General features: G+C 45.7%; 1 protein-coding gene across 1 annotated transcript in view; it reads right to left on the bottom strand.

The window, feature by feature from the left end:
* Positions 1-5,519: 5,519 nt before the first annotated feature.
* Positions 5,520-23,024, bottom strand: part of LOC139378509 (membrane-associated guanylate kinase, WW and PDZ domain-containing protein 2-like) — a 271,242-nt gene continuing 253,737 nt past the window's right edge. Inside the window, exons 19-23 of the mRNA XM_071120733.1 lie at positions 22,381-22,615; positions 19,548-19,800; positions 15,820-15,963; positions 13,062-13,200; positions 5,520-9,481 (exon numbers count right to left, since the gene is read on the bottom strand). Of these exons, the coding sequence (XP_070976834.1) occupies positions 8,667-9,481; positions 13,062-13,200; positions 15,820-15,963; positions 19,548-19,800; positions 22,381-22,615 (1,586 nt within the window). The 3' untranslated portion in view covers positions 5,520-8,666. The remainder of the gene's footprint in view (positions 9,482-13,061; positions 13,201-15,819; positions 15,964-19,547; positions 19,801-22,380; positions 22,616-23,024) is intronic.

Raw genomic sequence — 23,024 nt, 5'->3', positions numbered from 1 at the left:
ACAGAGGAGGAGCGTGGTTATGGATGATATGGGATGAGAGAAACTGGAGGGCGTGTTCCAGACAGACAGAGACGCACCTTTTCTCAGTTATGGAAATCGTTGTTTTCTTTTTTCTTTTGGTTCACCTGAGACGGCCCCTTTCCGGATGCCGTCCTTAGTTTTGTTGATGATGGTCGGCAACAAAAGAGAGGCTTCAGCACAGGTCACTCACTGTATTACCAAACACATTGGTTGTGAACTGAATTGTATGGATATTGGACACAGATAACAAACAACCAACCACAGGTGATAGGTTTTCTGCAAGTACCAGCCCACATCTAAACACTCACCACTCTATTGTAGTGAAAACCAGTTGAGTGGTCCCATGAATGCCTTATTGTTCATTCAGAAGGAAGCTCACACATCTCCATCATGTCAAGACATGTTCTATCAATTACTGAATGGACACTTCCTTATAGAACATGAGAAGTTGTCATTTAGTACTTAGATGTGCTACACATAGGATTTATTTTTCCTTTTGCATTGTAATTTCACAAAATGTTCATAATATATATGCAGTAATAGTGGAATGATAGTGTTTCACAGTGTTGTGATTGGCTGTGATATTTTCCTACTGATTTCTCCTGCCAAAGCAGCATCTGTTGTCAAAATGGGAAAGCTGTTCTGACTTTGGGGCTGTGTTATCTAGTGGAAATAGTCATTTCCTGGTTGCTAAAATTGTACACTGTTCACTGAATTTCAGTTTATGTGAGAAAGCAAGAGCTTAATAGTGTAGGGAATCATTGTACTATCGAGATCGCTGTGAAATATCGTGCAATTCACCTAGCATTAGGCTGCATTCAAAACAAATGCAAAAAATCTAACAAATCCTATGTGTATCACCTTTAAGGTTGCCAAGGAGCAAGCCTCCATCCATCTGACTCTACCCATCCCAACAGGGACTTTCATTCGTTGTAGGGCAGTGATTTGAACCACCATTCAGGGCAGCTTTGTGCACGGGGCATTGTCATTCTGAAACAGGAAAAGGCATTCCCCAGACTGTTTCCACAAAGGTGTAAGCACAGAATTGTCTAGAATGTCATTGTATGCTGTAGCGTTAAGATTACCCTTCACTAGAACAAAGGGGCCTTAGCCCGAACCATGAAAAACAGCCCCAGACCATTATTTCTACTCCACCAAACTATACAGTTGGCACTATGCAACTGCTCAGCCTCCGACCACAAGGTACTATAGAGGGTAGTGCGTACGGCCCAGTACATGACTGGGGCCAAGCTTCCTGCCATCCAGGACCTCTATACCAGGCGTGTCAGAGGAAGGCCCTAAAAATTGCCAAAGACTCCAGCCACCCACGTTATAGACAGTTCTCTCTGCTACTACATGGCAAGCATTTCACTGTAAGGTCTACAACTGTTATATTCGGCGCATGTGACAAATAAAATTTGATTTGATGCATTGGGGCAGGTAGCTTTCCCCTGACATCCGCCAAACCCAGATTCGTCCGTCCGACTGCCAGATGGTGAAGCGTAATTCATCACTCCAGAGAACACGTTCCCACTGCTCCAGAGTCCAATGGCCTGCACGCTTTACACCACTCTAGCCCACGCTTGGCATTGCACATGGTGATCTTAGGCTTGTATGTGGCTGCTTGGCCATGGAAACCAATTTCATGAAGCTCCTGACGAACAGTTATTGTGCTGACGTTGTTTCCAGAGGCAGTTTGTAACTCGGGTAGTGAGTGTTGCAACCGAGGACAGACGATTTTTACACACTATGCGCTTGTATGGCCTATTACTTCGCAGCTGAGCCGTTGTTGCTCCTAGATGTTTCCACTTCACAATAACAGCACTTACAGTTGACTGGGGCAGCTCAAGTAGAGCAGACATTTGACGAACTCACTAGTTGGAAAGGTGGCCTCCTATGACGGTGCCACGTTGAAAGTCACTGAGCTCTTCAGTAAGGTAATTCTACTGCAAATGTTTGTCTATGGAGATTGCATGGCTATGTGCTCGATTTTATACACCTGTCAACAACCAGTGTGGCTGAAATAGCCAAATCCACTAATTTGAAGGGGTGTCCACATACTGCTGGATATATCGTGTATTCATTTTAAATGTTTTTTTATTTTGGGATTTTAATTTAAAATCACTTCCTGAATTGACTTATTTCAATTCTAATTAACCCCAGCCCTTAGGGTCACTGTGGCTGTAAGGAGGATGAGACACACAGCCCCAGTGTGTGTGTGTGTGTGTGTGTGTGTACCGGCTCCTCTCCTCAGTACTACAACAGGAGCCAGCAGAGAAAACAAGGTAACAGATGAAAGGATAAGGAAAGAATGGGAGTGTTTCACTGCTCTGATGCAAGCCTCACCTCATTTAACACATTTCGTTACACAGAGAGGCAGCTGTGGCCTATGGAGAGACAGAGAATAGATGTTCCCCTTTGGCCAGGAGAACAAGTAGGGAGACAGGTTTCCCTTGTATCAAAATTGAGGATCTATTGTCAGGTCAATATTTCTCAGGGTAACATGTTAAAGACACATTTAATATTTGCGGTAAATGTTTGGTGACCCTTGGTCGAGTGTGAGTGAGTGACTCTAACATTCCCTGAGAGAGAGGTTCATTCACACCAGATAAATGCCCAGATTTTCCTTGTACATTCAGTAGACTAGGGAGTGGAGCACTGGGATGGAATCTGGTACTGTTATCTCATCCAGTAGACCCAGCCTATGGATACTACTGAGTATCAACCGGCTCTTTTTAAATGTTCTGTGTAAAGAACAGAATGTATTCTATGAAGGAAAATATACTCCATAAGAGCACCTTGTGACCGCGCCCTTATAGTAATTTCCTATTTACCATGTTACACTCTCAAGCATGTCTGAACCCAGCAGGTTTAATGGACGGGGGTTATGATGACAGAAGAAAACCTGCTCTTTGTGGAAATACAAGTTGTGTCTTGACATGTTATCCCATTCAATGTTCTTAAATCCAGCTCCTCCATCACAGCTAAGAGTCTGCCTCCAGGTAGAAGAACCGGTTCAACGAGTCATGATGGGAGACATAGTTTGCTTTTACTGAGGAAAGTACATCAGCCCCACCCTGGTTCTAGTTCAGCCTCTAGCTCTGCATCAGCAGGAGGGTTTGTCTGGGTTTCTCCTGCGGTGCCTCTCTCTCTCTCTAGGGCAGTGGTCACCAACCGGTAGATCGCGATCGACTGGTCGAACTACAAGCCATTCCTAGTCGATCACTAGAAATTGATCAAGTGAGATTTCCAAACTTTTAAAACCATTAAAACTAGAGACTCAAAGAATGCAGCTGCTGTTTTTATGAGTAAGTTCATGTTTCAATTGTTATTCAGCACTGTCAATACCTTGTTAAACATTTTTATAAGCTATTAAATGCCCGTTTCGATAAGCTCGAGTTGTTATTATTTGTGCCTTGTGTCTTTTTTAATATCGAGCAATATTTCACGTTCTCTGGTCATAGGAGTAACAACATGAATTGGTGCACGAAGCAGAAGTAATGCCGTGCGACTTAAGTTTCGTCATCAGCTGGAAGAATGTGTCCCCTTTTCTCAACGGAGGGCGGGAGTGAAGAGGGGTGGTAAGTGCCAGCAGCATACCACCCTGCATACCACCTTGCATACCACTGCTGGCTTGCTTTTGAAGCTAAGCAGGGTTGGTCCTGGTCAGTTCCTGGATGGGAGACCAGATGCTGCTGGAAGTGGTGTTGGAGGGCCACTCCAGCAGACACTGCCCTGTGTAGGGTGCCGTCTTTCAGATGAGACGTTAAAATGGGTGTCCTGACTCTCTGAGGTCATTAAAGATCCCATGGCACTTATCGTAAGAGTAGGGGTGTTAACCCCGGTGTCCTGGCTAAATTCCCAATCTGGCCCTCAAACCATCACCTAATAATCCCCAGTTTACAATTGGCTCATTCATCCCCCTCCTCTCCCCTGTAACTATTCCCCAGGTCGTTGCTGCAAATGAGAACGTGTTCTCAATCAACTTCCCTGATAAAATAACAGATAATTATTTTTTATTTTTTTAAAGTCGCGTGAGAGGCAGCCTCACTGCTGCTCCCTCCATCCCCCAGTCTGACCATCAGATGCAGGCCATCAGTCCAGTAAAATAAGCACATTATTATACTCACTTAGCTGTGCCTCACAAGTAATACAACACATCATCTATTACCAGTGTGATCATGTTCCTACAGTTTTGAAATAGTTTCAAAATGGTCTGAGAAGAACAATATTGGCAGGGCAAGTCAAGCTTAGCCAATATGCAGTGATAATGTATTGGGCCTGTAGCCTGCTGCACAAACCTCATTGTTACAGAACTGTTTTTAATTGGTTAATGTTGCATACATATGCTTGTTTTTTAAAGTCATGTTCATTTTATTTGTTTATCTGAGCGGTAGATCAGTGCTCTAGGGTGTCTATTATCTCATCTACCGGTCAGCCTGCCAGAATTCCTACCCTTTCTGCATACAAATAGCTGTCAGTAAGCCTCGCTTTAGGAAAGGAATGACAATGCTGGTTTAGATCGGTGGCGACTCACCGGTGAGGTGGATTTTCATTCCATAAATTCCGCATTTGCAGGTGCTGGTTCTTAACTCTTCTTGAACTGTACTGTTGGTTAAGGGCTTGTAAGTAAGCATTTCACGGTAAGGTCTACACTGTTGGTTAAGGGCTTGTAAGTAAGCATTTCACGGTAAGGTCTACACTTGCATTCGGCGCATGTGACAAATTGTTTTATTTGATTTGGTAACTGTGACATTAAAACGTGAAGATTACAGAACTCCAGAATTCTAGTCAAAATGCGCTGATTGAAAGGGCAAGAAATACCTAATCAAAATGGAATTACCATCTCAAGTAAAGTATATTTACAAGACGTTCTCTAGTAAAGTTAAGTATGATATAGATTTGATCAAATATCTCGTCATGTCCTTTTGCCAAAAATAATGGCAGACAAAGGTAGTTTAAGGCCAAGTGAACATGTTTGTTGTTGCTTCTGCTTAGCCAGTCAGATTGTACATATCTCAAATAAAGTAGACCAGATTCGAGTGCCTGTTAAAATCGTAGGATGAATATTTGGAACAGGTTAAATAGGTTAAATAACCTATGCATGTATATATAAGAAAATGTTACGAAACGAAAAACAAAAAGGAGTCTACAATGCTCTCTAGTGGAAACAATAAGAATGTACAATAGTCATTTTGAAATCAGTGATTTGCCTTCTTTCCTTACACAGCACTGCCCTCATGTGGTCATAAGGCAGAGGGAAATCCTGCTATAAGTACCTCCGGGCAAATTTAGTTGTTTTCACTTGGAACAAAACAGAAGCAAACAAGCCAAAACACGGAGGAACTAACCTGAACTTGTCCTATAAGAAACCTTTGTTTTTGTAGCAAAACGTTTTACTACGGTGTGCACTAATGAATGGGCACTCTGTTCACCTGCCATAAGGCCATCAACGCGGTCAGACATAAATCGGTGACAGCTCGATCCTAATTGAATACTTTACACCGTGTCAAGATTTTATTTGACAGCATTTCAGAATATCATACGGTAAACAAGATTTCTGCAAAAGTTAATATATCCATAGTGTTGCATTTCATAAAAATAGGCCGTTCACTTATAGTCTGGGACTATCCATAATAATACATTGAGTCATATTTATAATAGCGACACACCTGTACAAGGTCAATAACACGGCTAATAATAACACTACTCAGTGATACCCTGCTGCATTAGGTAGGCTCAGGGGGTTCATGTATTGTACGTGCCGCCAGTCTTCAACACACTCACCGTTTTAGATATACCTATCTCTTCTGATCTGTCCATAGAAAAGTACTGATATTTGCCTCAATGGGGGACTGCTCTGACGAGAAAAAGTGGCGAACTGTGCAACGAAGGAAGGACATTCTCCCTTGTCTCTAGTCTACACAGAAGTCATGATAGGCTTAGTGATGAAGGTTCAGTATACAGTCAGGACTGTCCAGACACTAGGAATGGTTATGTGTGGGGTGAACACAGTGGCACTGTTCAAATGAATCCTTTCTTGAAGTAACCAGTGACACTTACATGAATGAACATGTACCTGCTTTACATTATTATATATTTATTTATTGTCATTTAACAGATGCTCTTATCCAGAGCAATTGGGGTGAAGTGCCTTGCTGAAGGGAAGATTTTCCACTTATTCAGCTCGGGATTCAAACCAGCAACCTTTCAGTTACTGGCCCAATGCTCTGAACATCTAGGCTACCTGCTGCCTACTTACTTGAAGTAACCATTGTTCTTACAAGACGTTAGGAAAGAGAGAAGGAAGAGAGGAAGGATGCATTGTTAAAGTATTCAAACAGGCCCAGACAGTGGCTGAGCCACAGACTCTTGTCTACTCAGGGTCAGTTGCCCAGCACAATTTATATACCATTTCTCTGAACCACTTTGTGCTTTAAAGAAATATATTTTCCTCTCATAAATAGAGATTCCAATGGGCTCAGCGCATCACTCACCTCTCTCGTAATTACTGCTATTCTGAAAGACTGTCTGCATTTCTTCCACCCAAGGGGGACAGCTTTGTTCTGCCAATGTCGTCCTCCCTTTGCTGGATTGTTAGCTCGACACACTGCAAATTACCACTCAAAAATCAGATGTCTGCAGAAACTAAAGGGGACACATTCGGATCCTTAATGACTTTTCTTTTATCGCCAAGAATGATTCTTGTGTCTGTCAATGATCATAATGTCTAGATGATTGTAGCCTCTCCACATCTCCATGTACAGTATAATAGTTATCAGAGTGACAGATGAATTAGCTTCTGTGAGTCCCAGGGCCAGAGAGAGGGTTTGAGAGAGTTTAAAAAACTAAAAAACTCTACCTTAGTCATCGGATGACAAGGCGGTTCTGAGGGACGTGTGTGTGTGTTACTGGTAATGGGGGAGTGCAGACAGAGCCACTGACAGAGCCTCCACTGTCTAGAGCTCCGAAGTTAATTGGGCCACAATCTGGTAGAGAGAGATGTGTATATATATTTTAACGTCACTGGCTATGTAGACACTTAGAGACTAAACAAATGTGGAAATGAATATCCAGACAGTTGTCAGTTGTAATGCATACATATGCGTCTTTGGGAGATAAACGTGTTTCATGTGTTGTGTAAATGAACAGCGTTAAGTGAAGCCACAGACCATTAGACACATTGTGATGAATGAGCTCGTGACAAATGGCAATGTTTCTCTCTCTCTCTGATCCCCACCAGAAATACTAGTGGAGTTTCCTGCTTTCATACACGTGCCATATTTTCACCCAAACACGTAATTCTGTGTAGCTACAGCTTGATTACACCATCTGTTAGAGATGTTCTGTCTAGACGTTTCGATATCTGACAATGAGATACCAACAGAACCCCAAAAGTTGTTGAACTATCTTCAATCTGTAAGGAAATGGAAAGATTTGCTAATGTTTTATGACCAAATAAATACTGTGGGGTCTGTAAATATAGTGAACAAATTTCAACAATCAGATATAAAACCATGAATGTCCGTCATGGCACAGATGTATATGAATATTGGGACATTGGTATTGACTGTACGGTAGCAGCCTGGATTGAACCGCATCAGTCTAGAGAGTGTTCTAGGTTCTTTAAGTCCATAACAGACCTCTCTGTCCGTATCGTAAGGCACTCTGCCCCGATATCCCATGAGCCTTCACTCTCTCCACATTGTCCACCAGACAAACCTCAGCAAATTGCTTTGTTCGCGAAGCACAGTGAGGGGGAAATGCATCTCCTGTGACCCAACCGTTGATGATTCAAGCACGAACAGCCCTTAGAGTCCACTGCAGTCTCGTAGAATGGGTCCACACAGACTAGAAATGCAATATTATAGTGGATTTGTGGCTGTGGAGTTATAAGGGAGTGTTGAAAAACGGTGTTGTGCTCCTTCGCTCGTCTAGCTTATGAGGCGTCTCAGAGCTACCATTGGCCCGACTAGGTATGCATTAGAGATGATCACGTCCCACATATTAATACTCATCATATAATAGATTTATTTCTATACCATTTGATAGATTCCTCGGGATAGCTTCTTCAGTCTCGTACAGTCTCTTATTTAAGGCAAAGTCCCATTAATGCGTATACTCTTTTTCTAGTTCTGGTTTTCATTCTCTCTTTTTAAAATACACAAAAACAGGCAACCCCTCTTCAACATTCCTTTCATAAAATAGACTTCATTGTATAAAAAAAACTGCAGTGTCACAGTCAACCAATCGGTGAGTGGTTCAATTTGCATGTACGTCCTGGACTGGAGTGCTGTGGGGATTTGAGCACTTCCAAATGAAGTTCCTGTATTCGGACCCCTTAACACTGCTCAAGGATCCAGTCACGCTACACACATTCTGCTTGGTTTCTTCTTGTTTTGAATTTTTAAGTGGATGCTTTCCAGTTCTTAAGGTGGTCGGTGTAAAATATCTCTCAAAATAATTTAGAGTACAATATAAATAAAAATGGTTCTCTAAAAACGCATGGAGGAACCCCCCTTTACATCTGAGGTCTAGAGGGTGGTGTAGGGGAGTGCAGGCAGGGCGAGGGGAGCCAATGAAGGGGCTAGCCAGGCTTAGTGTAGCCCGGCCTGGGTATCTGGTAGTGGGTATACTCCAAGGTGTTATCTGCTCACAGTGGACGTGCCTGAGCGCAGGGTGCTGGGCAGCTTGTCAGAGCCGGGGATCTTCCAGGGCCCAGGGGACACAGTGGCCTTCCTACCCGCTGCCGTGCTGCTGCTGCTGGTGCTCTTGTTGGGGCGGCAGGGCCGGGTCTCTCCAGGGCCCCTCTCTGCCTCTCTGGGCCTGGGCTTCTCCTGCGCCGGCTCCCCCTGATGCCCGACACTAACGTCTGGGTGACTGCTGCTGCCGCTCTGAGTACCACCGCTGCTGCCGTTCCCGTTAGAGTTTGTGTATGAGGGCTTGGAGCCTTTCGTCGGGGACTGTGTGGGTTCTCTTTTCCCGTGGGACGTGCTGCTGCTCTCCCCAGCTATCCTCTCCTTAGACCTCCCCCTGGAGGAGCTTTTGGGCTCCCCTCCCCCAGGTAGCAGCTCATCCCTCCCCACCGGCCCTCCCTCTTTGGGGCAGCTCCCTCTGCGGGTGGACCTGCCACCTTCCTTCTGCTTGGCCCTCCCATTACTGCAACCACTCCCACTGGGCCGGTCCCGGTCCCTCCTCCCGTGGCCGGTCTGGTCCGGATTTTGCGTCTCGGTCGGGGCCTTCCGGGGGCTCTGGGAGCGATCCGCCTTCCTGCTCTCTTGCACCGCCGGCTCCCGCGGGACCTCCTGTGGTGGCAGGCGAGCCAGGTCGGGGCCTGGGGGCTGCTGGGACGGGGTCAGATGAGATGAGGGCGATGGCATGGTCAGAGTGTCTGGGGGCAGGGCTACTTCCGACAGACTTGGGGAGGCTGAAGGGCGTGCATCCCAGGGGGAGGTACTGTCTGCTGGGGCACAAACACACAGTTAGACATGGGAAAGGATAGTCTTAACAGTCAGGGGCGAATCCTACCTTCCATTTACTTAGTCATGCATGGATGTCAATGGGAGACTGAGTGAAAAGTTGACTTAAGTGGAAGTTCGCCCTATTGAAATATATCTATGAATCTATAGCTTTATCCAAACAACAAACACCAAGCCAAAAAACATGCCTCTAGTCTACATGGATGACAGTATCCATATTGTAGCAATCACAACAATCAAACCCAGTCTTTGTGGTATGGGCTGCAAGTGAAATATTACTTCACTCCTATAAGTCACACACTGCAAGTTCACTTTTAGGCAGCACACATCTCAGTTCCCTAGCTCCCTTTAAAGCCTCAGCACTTCTAAGAAGCGGGCAGAGAAATCGAAAACAGGTTTAATGGAATGGATGATGTGCTGAATCAGGCGGTGCTTCAGCCTGGCTCGGGAGAGAGAACCTGCGGGTTCGAGACTCCCCACCGGTGCTCTGGGCTGAGTAACCACGGTAGCGGCTAAACCTTCAGGGCTCTACCTTCTCCTGAGAGGCTGCTGCAGCTCACATGGCCTGTTAGCTTCTCTCTCTGCATCGCTGAGCTAGCAGTCCCAGGGTGATCATTCATTACAAACAGGCAGGCAGGGGGGAAGTCACCAGGGAGGCTAGCGCCAATCGTCTAACTAGCAGGGGGAAAGAGGGAGGCTAGGCTAGTTCCATGAGGCCTCATTACAGACTAGATGGACTCCCAGACCAGCTAGGAAGGTCTGGTGTTTGGATGGAGCTCAGTGGGCAGGCTCACAGTCAATGCAGGTGCCTGTTGCGCTCTGAAACCCTGGACTATTCACACCAGCTCATTCCGCTACCCATCAGCCACTGCTTGGTGTATTGAAGTGATGACCTGTCTCCCGTGGAGGCTGTGTGGCCCAATAGGATTGTGAGAGGGAGTATGTGTGCTGAGCTAATGCCCGCTGTCACCTTGGATACGGCTCTGTTCGTTCTGAGGGGTGAGGGCCCTGCTGCCCAGCTAGCTGACTGGATCTGACCTTAATACAACCTCCATACTCTAGTACTCTGTATGAGGGGACAAATGTACACATGCTCTAATACATCCACACAATGCACAGCATGCACACGTCCACATACTCACAAACGTCATGCACGCGCACACACACAGTATAATATTGCGTGGTACTAAATGTGGCAACCGTCTTTTATTCCACTTCATTATTTCATCAGGATGCAGTTTTTATAAGCTTTGAATTCGTTTTCCTCTGCAAAGTACTGTATAAACTAGCTGAAAATACAGAGCCGCTTTGCAAAATGTAGTTAAATAACCCCGAAGCAGCGCATCAAACATAAATACTACATCCTCTCAGTATACAGATAAACCTAGGCCTGTAAAAACATCTACGTATCCACACAATCCCCCACATCCATGTTACAAATGGCTATTCCACTTTTATGTGACTGCTCTGCCCAGAACACACAGGTTGATAGTTGATATGAAAAGTGACGCTGGTGATTTAATATGGCGTCCTCTGGCTGACAGTGTAATGGGCTCATGGTGCGTATTTCACAGCTTTATGTCACCCGCGGGCAGGTAATAGAAAAAAGTCATTCTAATGGAGGAAAGGGGGGAGAGAGAGGGAGGGAGAGAGACAGAAATAGATAACAAAAAAAATCTCTGTCATAAATGGCCGGGGAGAGTCTCCGACTGGGAGTGGTAGTCAGAAGTCGCCTAGCGACGAAGAAGGAGACAGACAATACTATTTCCTGTGTTTAAAGACCCTGGTCACCTGCCAAAGCTAAGTGCTGATGACTGTATTTCACAGTGGAGGCCTTGGCTGGCTGTGGAAGAGTCATGTGCAGTGCTAGCCTCAGCGCTAACTCACTACCCACAGGCCGGGAGTGTGACTCTCCGTTACAGAGGCCATGGGAGAGTCTGACACATCACGATTTATTACCAAGAGGGCCGCTAGGTGCTGTCATTCCCTGAGGTGTAGGGGACATAAATGTCTGTTAGAGGCCTCAGCGTGCACCACGGTGGGATTTTATCACAGGAAATAGTCTGCCTATATATTTCTCACTAATCTATCTAGACAATAGTGTCTGTCAGTTTGAATCGCTATTTTGTAAGTTGGTTCATGTATCTTTCTAAATGTGTAATATGTATTTATTGTATGTACATACAGTATAATAATTCCACTGGGCTGGCCTGATGACCACGTGGACATATTCCGCGTTCAAAACACCTGAGAACTTGGAAATCTCAGACTTAAGTGTGTTCAAGACAACTGGGAACTTGGAAATCTCAGACTTAAGTGTGTTCAAGACAACTGGGAACTTGGAAATCTCAGACTTAAGTGTGTTCAAGACAACTGGGAACTCGGGGGAAAAAACTAACTTCGACTGGGAAAACAGTTTTGAACGGTCAAACTCTGACATCTTTATAAAGCTCAGATTTCCCCCCCCCCCTCCCCCCCCCAGTTGTCTTGAAAGCCCCAATAGCTGGGGAACTACTGTAGGCTGATGTCACTGTGATTGAAGTGGAGAGGAGGAGCCAGTGTGTTCTGACCAGGAAGTCACAGCTGCAACCCACGGCATGGGCACACAAAACCACACCACAAACCACGACACCAAGTAGAATTAGACTGGAACATGCAGATCATCACAAACCGTGTCTTTAGAGTGGCCCATTAGGAAGAAATAGGGGGAGCCATGCTTGTCACTTTTCATGCACATGGAGAGACTGGAAGGTACCATTCCTAAGGAAAGGGGAGTAACAACCTATACCAGTCATTAGGGTTAAACCAGACGCCTTGAAAGGAAGAGTTACACTATTGTTAGTCAAGAGAAAGACAAGTTTAAAGTGTTAAAGTATTAAGTAGAGAGAAAGACATTGCTATGGATGTAGAATATACAACTACATTAGAAGATAGGCATGCCAGACATAAGCAGAGTTATAGTTATAAAGTTGATGTTTTATAGTTGATGTTTTTTGTAATTCTTACCACCTTTTTCAACCCAAATTAGTGATTGCGAAATTGTCTCATCGCGGCAACTCCCCAACAGGCTCGGGAGAGGCGAAGGTCGAGTCATGCATCCTCCGAAACATGACCCGCCAAACCGCGCTTCTTAACACCCGCTCGCTTAACCCTTGCCAATGTGTCGGAGGAAACACCGTTCACCCGCAGGCGCCCAGTCCGCCACAAGAAGTTGCTAGAGCACGAAAGCCAAGTAAAGCCCCCCCGGCCAAACCCTCCCCCAACCCGGACGACGCTGGGCCAATTGTGCGCCACCCTATGGGACTCCCAGGCTGTGGTGTCGCCGCAGCACTCCAATGCAGTGCTTTAGACTGCTGCGCCACTCGGGAGGCCCGAGTAAAGAATAATCTATAGACGTAATCATTTTAGAAATGCGTGTGACTTTTAAAATGTGATTATAGTGTTACTGGAATCAGATGAGATTAGAAGGTCAGCAGGTGGATTTGAGTGTGTTACAGCTGGATTAGCCTTGGCCTGGGGAGGGGTAAACAACAGGGTTTGAGGGACAGAATGGAAACCCACCATACTCTGGGACCTGCCCTGTGCCTCTCTTCAGGAGCAGACGCACCCGCCGGCCCCCTGACTTGATGAGCTCGATGGCCCGGGCGTGGGTCATGTCCCTGGTTGTGTCCCCATTGATCTCAATGATCTGGTCCCCAACCTGGAGAGGAGGAGAGACAACACAGTGAGAGAGAGAGAGAGAGAGAGAGAAATACTGTAGATAGATAGTGTGTGTATGTGTCCCCCCCCCCCCCCCCCCCCCCCCCCCCCCCCCGCTGTGTGTGTGTGTGTGTGTGTGTGTGTGTGCATGCAGGTGTGTGTATGTGCATGAAATCCTGTTGCCATGCAGATACTGCACAGACAATAAATAGACAATAGACCACTGTGACAGTAACCTCTAAATCACCAACCCACTGAGCACCTTGTGTTACATAAACATGCGTTACATTGCGTGACAAGTTCACACCAATTCCCTGATTAGATGAACAAATTATGGAAGAACGCTGGCACACACTGCCGCAACCACCGACGCAATTATTTCTTGGCAGGCCTCGGAGATAAGCACACACACTACGTGTTAAAGCGCAAAATTAATAAGGCAAATTTATTGTGGATCACAATTTATTAGGATCAATGTGTATCTATAAATCATAGTGGTGCAGAGGGATCAGAGCGGCCAGTGTAAAGCGCTAATCAGAATTAGCACTCATGAATATGAATGTGGTGTCAGTTGTCATTAATTCCTGCAGCCTGTTTTTATAATGTCATTTAGATTGAATTATGGACTCGTCCCTGCAGGGGGGTTGAGACTAAAGAGGATACCCTCCTGAATACCAATGTCCCGGGCGTTGTTCATTACGTACCAAATGGAAGAAACTAGACTGAAACAGGAAGGGAGTACCTGAATCCGTCCAATAAGAAACAGTTGTTTTAGCTTTCCATTGCAAAACGGATTCCTAATGAATATGACCCAGGACATTAGTAGCTGAAGACCTGGTAGTAACCTATTCATTTCACTAAGTAGACTACACCTCCCTTCCAGCACTACAGTGAAAAGGTTGTGACCTCTCTATGACTACAACATCAAGGTCGGAGGCCGATTGTATAGGCATATCCCCTGAAGGATCTCACTAACACACTTCCTTCACTTGGGAATGGGACCAGTGCCCTCTTGACTGATAGTGTAGGAGACCACGTGCTGCGGTGCCAAATGTATAAACCAATTACTGTAACAAATGGAAAAGTCCTCGGCTAATAGTGGAAGTAATTTGAAAGTGAGAGGAGAGAGAATCCGCCCGGCAACAGAGAGAGAGAAGGGGAGTCATTAAATGTTATTAGGCTGATCTGAGCGAAGCTGGGCCGCCCGTCCATCTACACCTTCTGACAGTTTGTGAATGGCTGAGGCTGGCCTGAGTCATTCCCCTTTAAATGGATGGGAAGTGACTGGGTGTGGATGGGAGAATTGAACACCAAGCCAACAGCAGTAGTATGACCTCCAGATGAAGCATGGTTATCCTTGGATTGTTTCTCCTCTAGATGCTATCTCGAGTCCAGCCAAGCTTACTAAGGCTGTGTCTGAAACAGCACCCTATTGCCTATATAGTGCACTTTTGACCAGAGCCTGAGCCTTGGTGGTGTAAAAAGTAGTATACTATATAGCCGAACGGCCAGCCCATCCCAGTTAATTTCAACAGCAGTGTTAGATGATCCTACCTTTCCCCCTCGACCATTCATCTCCCCATGATCAGAGTTCAAACTGGGCCTGTGTGTGGCGGACTGCAGAGTTTGAGTGGGCCTTTAAAGCTGTGATTACTGAAGGATAAATCACGATACCGGCCCGGGCGTAGAAGAGAGAGCCGAGGACCGCTAGCTATCCCTCATCCCCAGTCGATGGGTTTGGGCCTGGGCCCGCCGAGCTGCATTTACCTCGCCGTGACGGAGTGAGAGTAATATCCCTACGGGCCGTTTCACACACATTATCTCCGACAGGTTCATTACAGATAAGGAATGCACAGCGATGACGCTATTGGCCCACACTAGGGAGATTGGGCAGAGAGAAAAGTGTGACGGGTAGGAGACGATCAAGATACTTTAGGAGATATAGAAAAACTGCGATGACAGACTTGTAATGTAGTCTTTGATATCGGAAAAGTAAAGTGAGATTTCTGTATTTTTCACGCCATAAAGTGGTCAGAGTCACCCTGGATGAACATAGCAGGCTACAAGAACATATACAGCTGTTGAGAGAGAGTGACTCATACTTTGACAGAGGTGATGGAAGGAAGGTGTGAACTTGGGGAAAAACTAAAAGCTTGGCACGCTCTGCATCTTTTTACAAAGAGTACTAACGTTACATTTTTTGTTGTTGTGTTAAACAGATGGTGACCGGCAGACTGTCCCTGGAGAGAACATTACGAAATGGACAAACATGAAAACTATTCATGGTAAAAGCAGCCACCCTTTAATTATTCATCTGAATGTTTATAGTACCTAATGTATTATTGACTAGAGAAACGTTTCTGCTGCCAGTAAACCCACTAACCCAGCAGGTGTCAAAACGTCCCAAATCCTTCACACACTCAGCCACACTGCATTAGCAGATTATTTTCTTACAGGGCTTAAAATGGAAATTTGCTGCCAAGATAATCATCAGACAATTAAGACTAGCAAAGAATTATTATTAATATCCCACTAAACCAGCGTTGGGAGAGAAGCTACTGTAAGTATGTCGAGGGGAAGTGTTAGTTCAGCACAGGATGTGACATCGTCATCAGCCTACCCTCATCCTCCCGTTGCGGATGGCGGGTCCGTCCTCGGCCAGTCGCAGGACAAACAGGTCCATCTTGTACTCCCTCCCTCCACGGATACTGAAGCCAAATCCCTTCACACTCTTCTCCAGCTCCACGGTGAAGAAGTCAAAGTCCTGGAGAAGGAGCAGGACACACAGACAACGGGCAGTAAGAACCAGGGAGGAGGGGAAGGAGTAGGACACATTCAGACAACAGGCAGTAAGAACCAGGGAGGAGGGGAAGGAGCAGGACACATTCAGACAACAGGCAGTAAGAACCAGGGAGGAGTGGAAGAAGCAGGACACAGTCAGACAACAGGCAGTAAGAACCAGAGAGGATGGGAAGGAGTAGGACACATTCAGACAACAGGCAGTAAGAACCAGGGAGGAGGGGAAGGAACAGGACACATTCAGACAACAGGCAGTAAGAACCAGGGAGGAGGGGAAGGAACAGGACACATTCAGACAACAGGCAGTAAGAACCAGGGAGGAGGGGAAGGAACAGGACACATTCAGACAACAGGCAGTAAGAACCAGGGAGGAGGGGAAGGAGCATGACACATTCAGACAACAGGCAGTAAGAACCAGGGAGGAGGGGAAGGAGCAGGACACATTCAGACAACAGGCAGTAAGAACCAGGGAGAGGGGGAAGGGGCAGGACACAGTCAGACAACAGGCAGTAAGAACCAGGGAGGAGGGGAAGGAACAGGACACATTCAGACAACAGGCAGTAAGAACCAGGGAGGAGGGGAAGGAGCATGACACATTCAGACAACAGGCAGTAAGAACCAGGGAGGAGGGGAAGGAGCAGGACACATTCAGACAACAGGCAGTAAGAACCAGGGAGGAGGGGAACGAACAGGACACATTCAGACAACAGGCAGTAAGAACCAGGGAGGAGGGGAAGGAGCAGGACACATTCAGACAACAGGCAATAAGAACCAGGGAGGAGGGGAAGGAGTAGGACACATTCAGACAACAGGCAGAAAGAACCAGGGAGGAGGGGAAGGAGTAGGACACATTCAGACAACGGGCAGTAAGAACCAGGGAGGAGGGGAAGGAGCATGACACATTCAGACAACAGGCAGTAAGAACCAGGGAGGAGGGGAAGGAGCATGACACATTCAGACAACAGGCAGTAAGAACCAGAGAGGATGGGAAGGAGTAGGACACATTCAGACAACAGGCAGTAAGAACCAGGGAGGAGGGGAAGGAACAGGACACATTCAGACAACAGGCAGTAAGAACCAGGGAGGAGGGGAAGGAACAGGACACATTCAGACAACAGGCAGTAAGAACCAGGGAGGAGGGGAAGGAACAGGACACATTCAGACAACAGGCAGTAAGAACCAGGGAGGAGGGGAAGGAGCATGACACATTCAGACAACAGGCAGTAAGAACCAGGGAGGAGGGGAAGGAGCAGGACACATTCAGACAACAGGCAGTAAGAACCAGGGAGATGGGGAAGGGGCAGGACACAGTCAGACAACAGGCAGTAAGAACCAGGGAGGAGGGGAAGGAACAGGACACATTCAGACAACAGGCAGTAAGAACCAGGGAGGAGGGGAAGGAGCATGACACATTCAGACAACAGGCAGTAAGAACCAGGGAGGAGGGGAAGGAGCAGGACACATTCAGACAACAGGCAGTAAGAACCAGGGAGGAGGGGAACGAACAGGACACATTCAGACAACAGGCAGTAAGAACCAGGGAGGAGGGGAAGGAGCAGGACACATTCAGACAACAGGCAATAAGAACCAGGGAGGAGGGGAAGGAGTAGGACACATTCAGACAACAGGCAGAAAGAACCAGGGAGGAGGGGAAGGAGTAGGACACATTCAGACAACGGGCAGTAAGAACCAGGGAGGAGGGGAAGGAGCATGACACATTCAGACAACAGGCAGTAAGAACCAGGGAGGAGGGGAAGGAGCATGACACATTCAGACAACAGGCAGTAAGAACCAGGGAGGAGGGGAAGGAGCAGGACACATTCAGACAACAGGCAGTAAGAACCAGAGAGGATGGGAAGGAGCATGACACATTCAGACAACGGGCAGTAAGAACCAGGGAGGAGGGGAAGGAGCAGGACACATTCAGACAACAGGCAGTAAGAACCAGGGAGGAGGGGAAGGAGCAGGACACAGTCAGACAACAGGCAGTAAGAACCAGAGAGGATGGGAAGGAGCAGGACACATTCAGACAACGGGCAGTAAGAACCAGGGAGGAGGGGAAGGAGCAGGACACATTCAGACAACAGGCAGAAAGAACCAGGGAGGAGGGGAAGGAGCAGGACACATTCAGACAACGGGCAGTAAGAACCAGGGAGGAGGGGAAGGAGCATGACACATTCAGACAACAGGCAGTAAGAACCAGGGAGGAGGGGAAGGAGCAGGACACATTCAGACAACAGGCAGAAAGAACCAGGGAGGAGGGGAAGGAGCAGGACACATTCAGACAACGGGCAGTAAGAACCAGGGAGGAGGGGAAGGAGCATGACACATTCAGACAACAGGCAGTAAGAACCAGGGAGGAGGGGAAGGAGTAGGACACATTCAGACAACAGGCAGTAAGAACCAGGGAGGAGGGGAAGGAGCAGGACACATTCAGACAACAGGCAGTAAGAACCAGGGAGGAGGGGAAGGAGCAGGACACATTCAGACAACCGGCAGTAAGAACCAGGGAGGGGGGGAAGGAGTAGGACACATTCAGACAACAGGCAGTAAGAACCAGGGGGGGGGGGGGAGTAGGACACATTCAGACAACAGGCAGTAAGAACCAGGGATGGGGGGAAGGAGTAGGACACATTCAGACAACAGGCAGTAAGAACCAGGGAGGGGGGGAAGGAGTAGGACACATTTAGACAACCTGCAGTAAGAACCAGGGAGGGGGGGAAGGAGTAGGACACATTCAGACAACAGGCAGTAAGAACCAGGGAGGAGGGGAAGGAGCAGGACACATTCAGACAACAGGCAGTAAGAACCAGGGAGGAGGGGAAGGAGCAGGACACATTTAGACAACCTGCAGTAAGAACCAGGGAGGGGGGGAAGGAGTAGGACACATTCAGACAACAGGCAGTAAGAGGAGGGGAAGGAGCAGGACACATTCAGACCACAGGCAGTAAGAACCAGGGAGGAGGGGAAGGAGCAGGACACATTCAGACAATATCAGTCACCATCACAAAAGCTAATGGCCATGTGTATTACTATAGCCTGGTTAAACCAGACTGAATGCTGCACTCACCATTGTTTAACTCAGTGCAGCGGTTCAGTCTGGTTTAACCAGGCTAGAATTACCACAACTTCCTCGTTAACCTCTCTACCTGAACTACTGTTTCTTGCTTGTCAATGCCCATGTATTTCAGTTGAATGTATTTCTTTTATTTTAATTGAACCTTTATTTAACTGGGCAAGTCAGTTAAGAACAAATTCTTATTTACAATGACGGCCTACACCGGCCAAACTCATACAACGTTGGGCCAATTGTGCACCGCCCTATGGGACTCCCAATCACGGCTGGTTGTGATACAGTCTGGATACGAAACAGGTCGCCTGTTGTGACGCCTCTAGCACTGAGATGCAGTGTTTTAGACCGCTGCGCCACTTGGGAGACCCATTTTGACAGCTTTACATACTTAAAATAAAAGTAACGTAAAGTAAAAGTACAATTTAAGTTAGCAGACATCCCAGGTCAATATTGTATTGGTGAGTAAAGTATCTAACCTGGTAGACCTGTGGCATCTGTGGCTGGATCTGTCTGTAGTCGTGGGGCACAGGCATAGGGAAGTGCCTGGGGTCAGTGGACAGCTGTCTGTAGTCCATCAGAGGAGGGTGTCTGTAGTCCAGGGTGGGTGGCTGGCGGTAGTCTGCTACAGGAGGGTGTCTGTAGTCCAACGGGGGCTGTCTGTAGTCTGTGAATGGAGGCTGTCGGATGTCCGGTTTCACATCCTGCCTCGCTTTCACCTCTGACCTGTAACTAACCAACCAATCAAGTTAAAGGAACATTTCCCACTGGGCATAAACTGGTTGAATCAACGTTGTTACAACGTAATTTGTCAATGTATTGTGACAAGGAATCTACAAGGAAAATACATTGGATTTGAAAAAAGTAACCAATGTTTTGAGGGTGAAATTTCAACCACGTAGATGAGGTTGTCATGGTAACCACATTTCAACATAGGTTTGTCTTTGTTGAATTTGTACCTTAAAAACAGCATCAGATCTTCAAAACAATAGGCTGGGCAGCACCTCCTACTGGAGAATTGGTATATTTACAGATACCCTTTAGTCTCCCACCCAGGGTTTTAACCAAGCCCCACCCTGCTTAGATATGATATTTATCACGGACTATTACCATGATGCTATCTTGAGAATGATTGTTTTGAGATGTCACTTAAAAACTAAATAGATTCGCTGTTGCAATCAAAGTCATTCCAAAAGGAAGGTTTCACAGAGCAGATTAAATGTGACCATACTTTATCACTCATATAACATCAATGAGACTATTTTGGCCTATATAGCATTTGCAAAGTCATCGACAACCATTGTTTCAATTCAAGCCAGAATTCATCTAAAAATAGACAATACAATAGGCCCAGGGTTTCAAGCTTTGATTCATTTCAAATGTAATGATATTTAGTTATATTGAATTGTGTTCAGTTGTCAAGCCACCATATAACAACATTTGAAGGAAGTGTAATTCTTCTGCTTGGATACTTCCACCTGTAATACTGACTTACTCTGGCTTTAATTACAGTTTGTCTCCAAATTCATATTTGATATTTTGGATTCACGTCTCCATCGCAACAAAATACGTAAGTCAACACAACAATCAAAGTTAAAGAATAGGACTAAATCAAATCCAACTTTATTTAAAGTGCATTTAAAGTTTGATATGATTTAGTCCTATTCTTTAACTTCGATTGTTATGTTGAAAATCAAACACAATTCAATGTTTGAAATACAATAAACAATGAATATCATATTAACTTGTTGACAAGTTTAACCAATGATATGTTGGATTCATGTCTCTAACTCAACCAAAAATATAAGTTAAAGAATGGGATTAAGCCAGTGGCTCAGATGGAACTATGCAATTAGTAGATACATCTCATTTAAAATGTTGATATTTGGTTGCTTTGTCAACCAAACACAATTTAATATAGCCTAAATTAAGGCTATCGTACAAACTAATGTAACATTCAACTATAAAACGAGTAACACATCCATGGTCACCTTAAGGTTGAGTAATTATAAAATCCTTATTATAAAGCATGCATGAATAGGTCGCCGCAGGTCTCTGGAGATCTTCACTGTTGCTGTAATAATCTGTGCAGAATCTCGAACAGCATTGATCTCTGCACCATGCACTTTTAATGTAATCTCAACTGCAATCCAGGTCATTTGGTTCTCTATTAGATGAAACACAGTGATAACACATTCATCTGTTGTATAAATGAACAAAATATCTGGCATTGTATTCCCATTTGAACGTTGCTGTGCTTTTAAATGGTTGAAAGCGCAGTGAGACATTTCAGTGAAAACTAAACCAAAAATATGACGTTGTTTTTCCGTTGGAATTTGGTTGTGCTTTTTTCCGATGGTTGAATGCACGGTGATAACACGTTGGACATTGAACTACGTTTTGAGTGGTCTTTTTGAGTGGGTGAATATACAGTTTGTTGTAGTCTCATTGATCAAGTTCTCAACTAAATATTACCCAATTACCAACGTTGAAACGATGTAGTGTGCCCAGTGGGTTATCACTACAAGCATTTCATATGAAAGCTCCAACTTCATTCGGTTGTGAAGGTAATGCTCTCTGAATCAATTAATGTCAAATTTTAAGTTATTTACAAATACCTTGTTTGTTTCAATCAAACTACCTTTTAGGCAAGACTAGTGGTGGTAAGTGAAATATATATTTTCAACCACATAAAAAGACACTCCAGTCTTTTACAGAGTTGGCAATAAATAAGAGGACATTCTCCAGAGCAGGAGAGAAAGGACAATGACAGGGTACATTTTGGGGCCCCTGTAAGAGCTTGATTAAATATTCAGCGTAGGTCTATAAAGAAGCTATTTAGGTTAATAATTCAGGAGTCCATAAGAGTTAAGTGATGTTATACAACAAACTGGAGACAGGGAGAGAATACCTCGCTCTCACCTGTAATTCCCTTAGGAATAGTGCTTTTACCCCAGAGATAAAAAAGAAGAAGATACTACTGTGCTGTATAAGTGAGATTTCCAAATGTGCTGTAAGCCCTAAAGATTACATGCACCCATACACATAGATGATCAATCATCTTAAACAATTTAAATACATAGGAAATGATAGAGCACTCAAATGCTGCACGTCTTAAATCAAATCAAATGTTACTGGTCACACACATATTTAGCAGATGTTATTGTGCGTTTAGCGAAATGCTCGTGTAAATTATGGCCCTATCCTGGCGGACCAATATTTAGAATTGGGCTGGGTGCTATGAATTGGTGTGTGTGTTTTTAAGCAGTGTGCGTCTGTGTGTGTGTGTGTGTGACCATCCGGTTGCCGTACCTGCTGTCGTGGGTGTAGATCTGGGGTGGGGGGGCTGGGGTCTGTGTGATGGGGCTTTGATGGGTCAGGGAGCTGGGTTGGGTGACTGCAGGGCTGGGCTGAGTGACTGCAGGGCTGGGCTGGGTGACTGCAGGGATGGGCTGGCCCACGGCGGGACTGGGCTGGGCCTGAGGACTGTGCTGCTGGGTCACTGCTGGGCTCTGCTTCTCTGAGCTAGGGGCTGACGGGCTCAGCTCTGAAACACAGACAGACAGAAGTGTCAGACACAGTGACAGATAGATACACACCACAGTATAGACTATGCTAAACAGAGCCACATTAACATAATACACGGTGCATCTACTTCAAAGAACTGTCAGTACAATGCTCTAATCTACAGTAGATGCTCGTCATAACCAGAAACACCCATGAAGCATTAGAAGATGGTGACAGAAACCGACTCACTAGACAGTTCTCCCAAACAGACATATCACTCGCTGATCCACACAAATAGTGCCTTAGCCAGAGATCGAACAACCCCCTTTAAAAAATGATGTAAAACGGTCTGTACAGTAAGACAACGTGCTGCATTTAAGATGACAAACAGTTTTAACAACAGTCCCTGAAAGTCCCCCCACATCTACAGTATACAGTTCTCTACTGAC

Source organism: Oncorhynchus clarkii, chromosome 21 (assembly GCF_045791955.1).
Source record: "Oncorhynchus clarkii lewisi isolate Uvic-CL-2024 chromosome 21, UVic_Ocla_1.0, whole genome shotgun sequence".
NCBI classification, from domain to species: Eukaryota; Metazoa; Chordata; class Actinopteri; order Salmoniformes; family Salmonidae; genus Oncorhynchus; species Oncorhynchus clarkii.
This window is presented reverse-complemented; position numbering and strand designations above follow the sequence as displayed.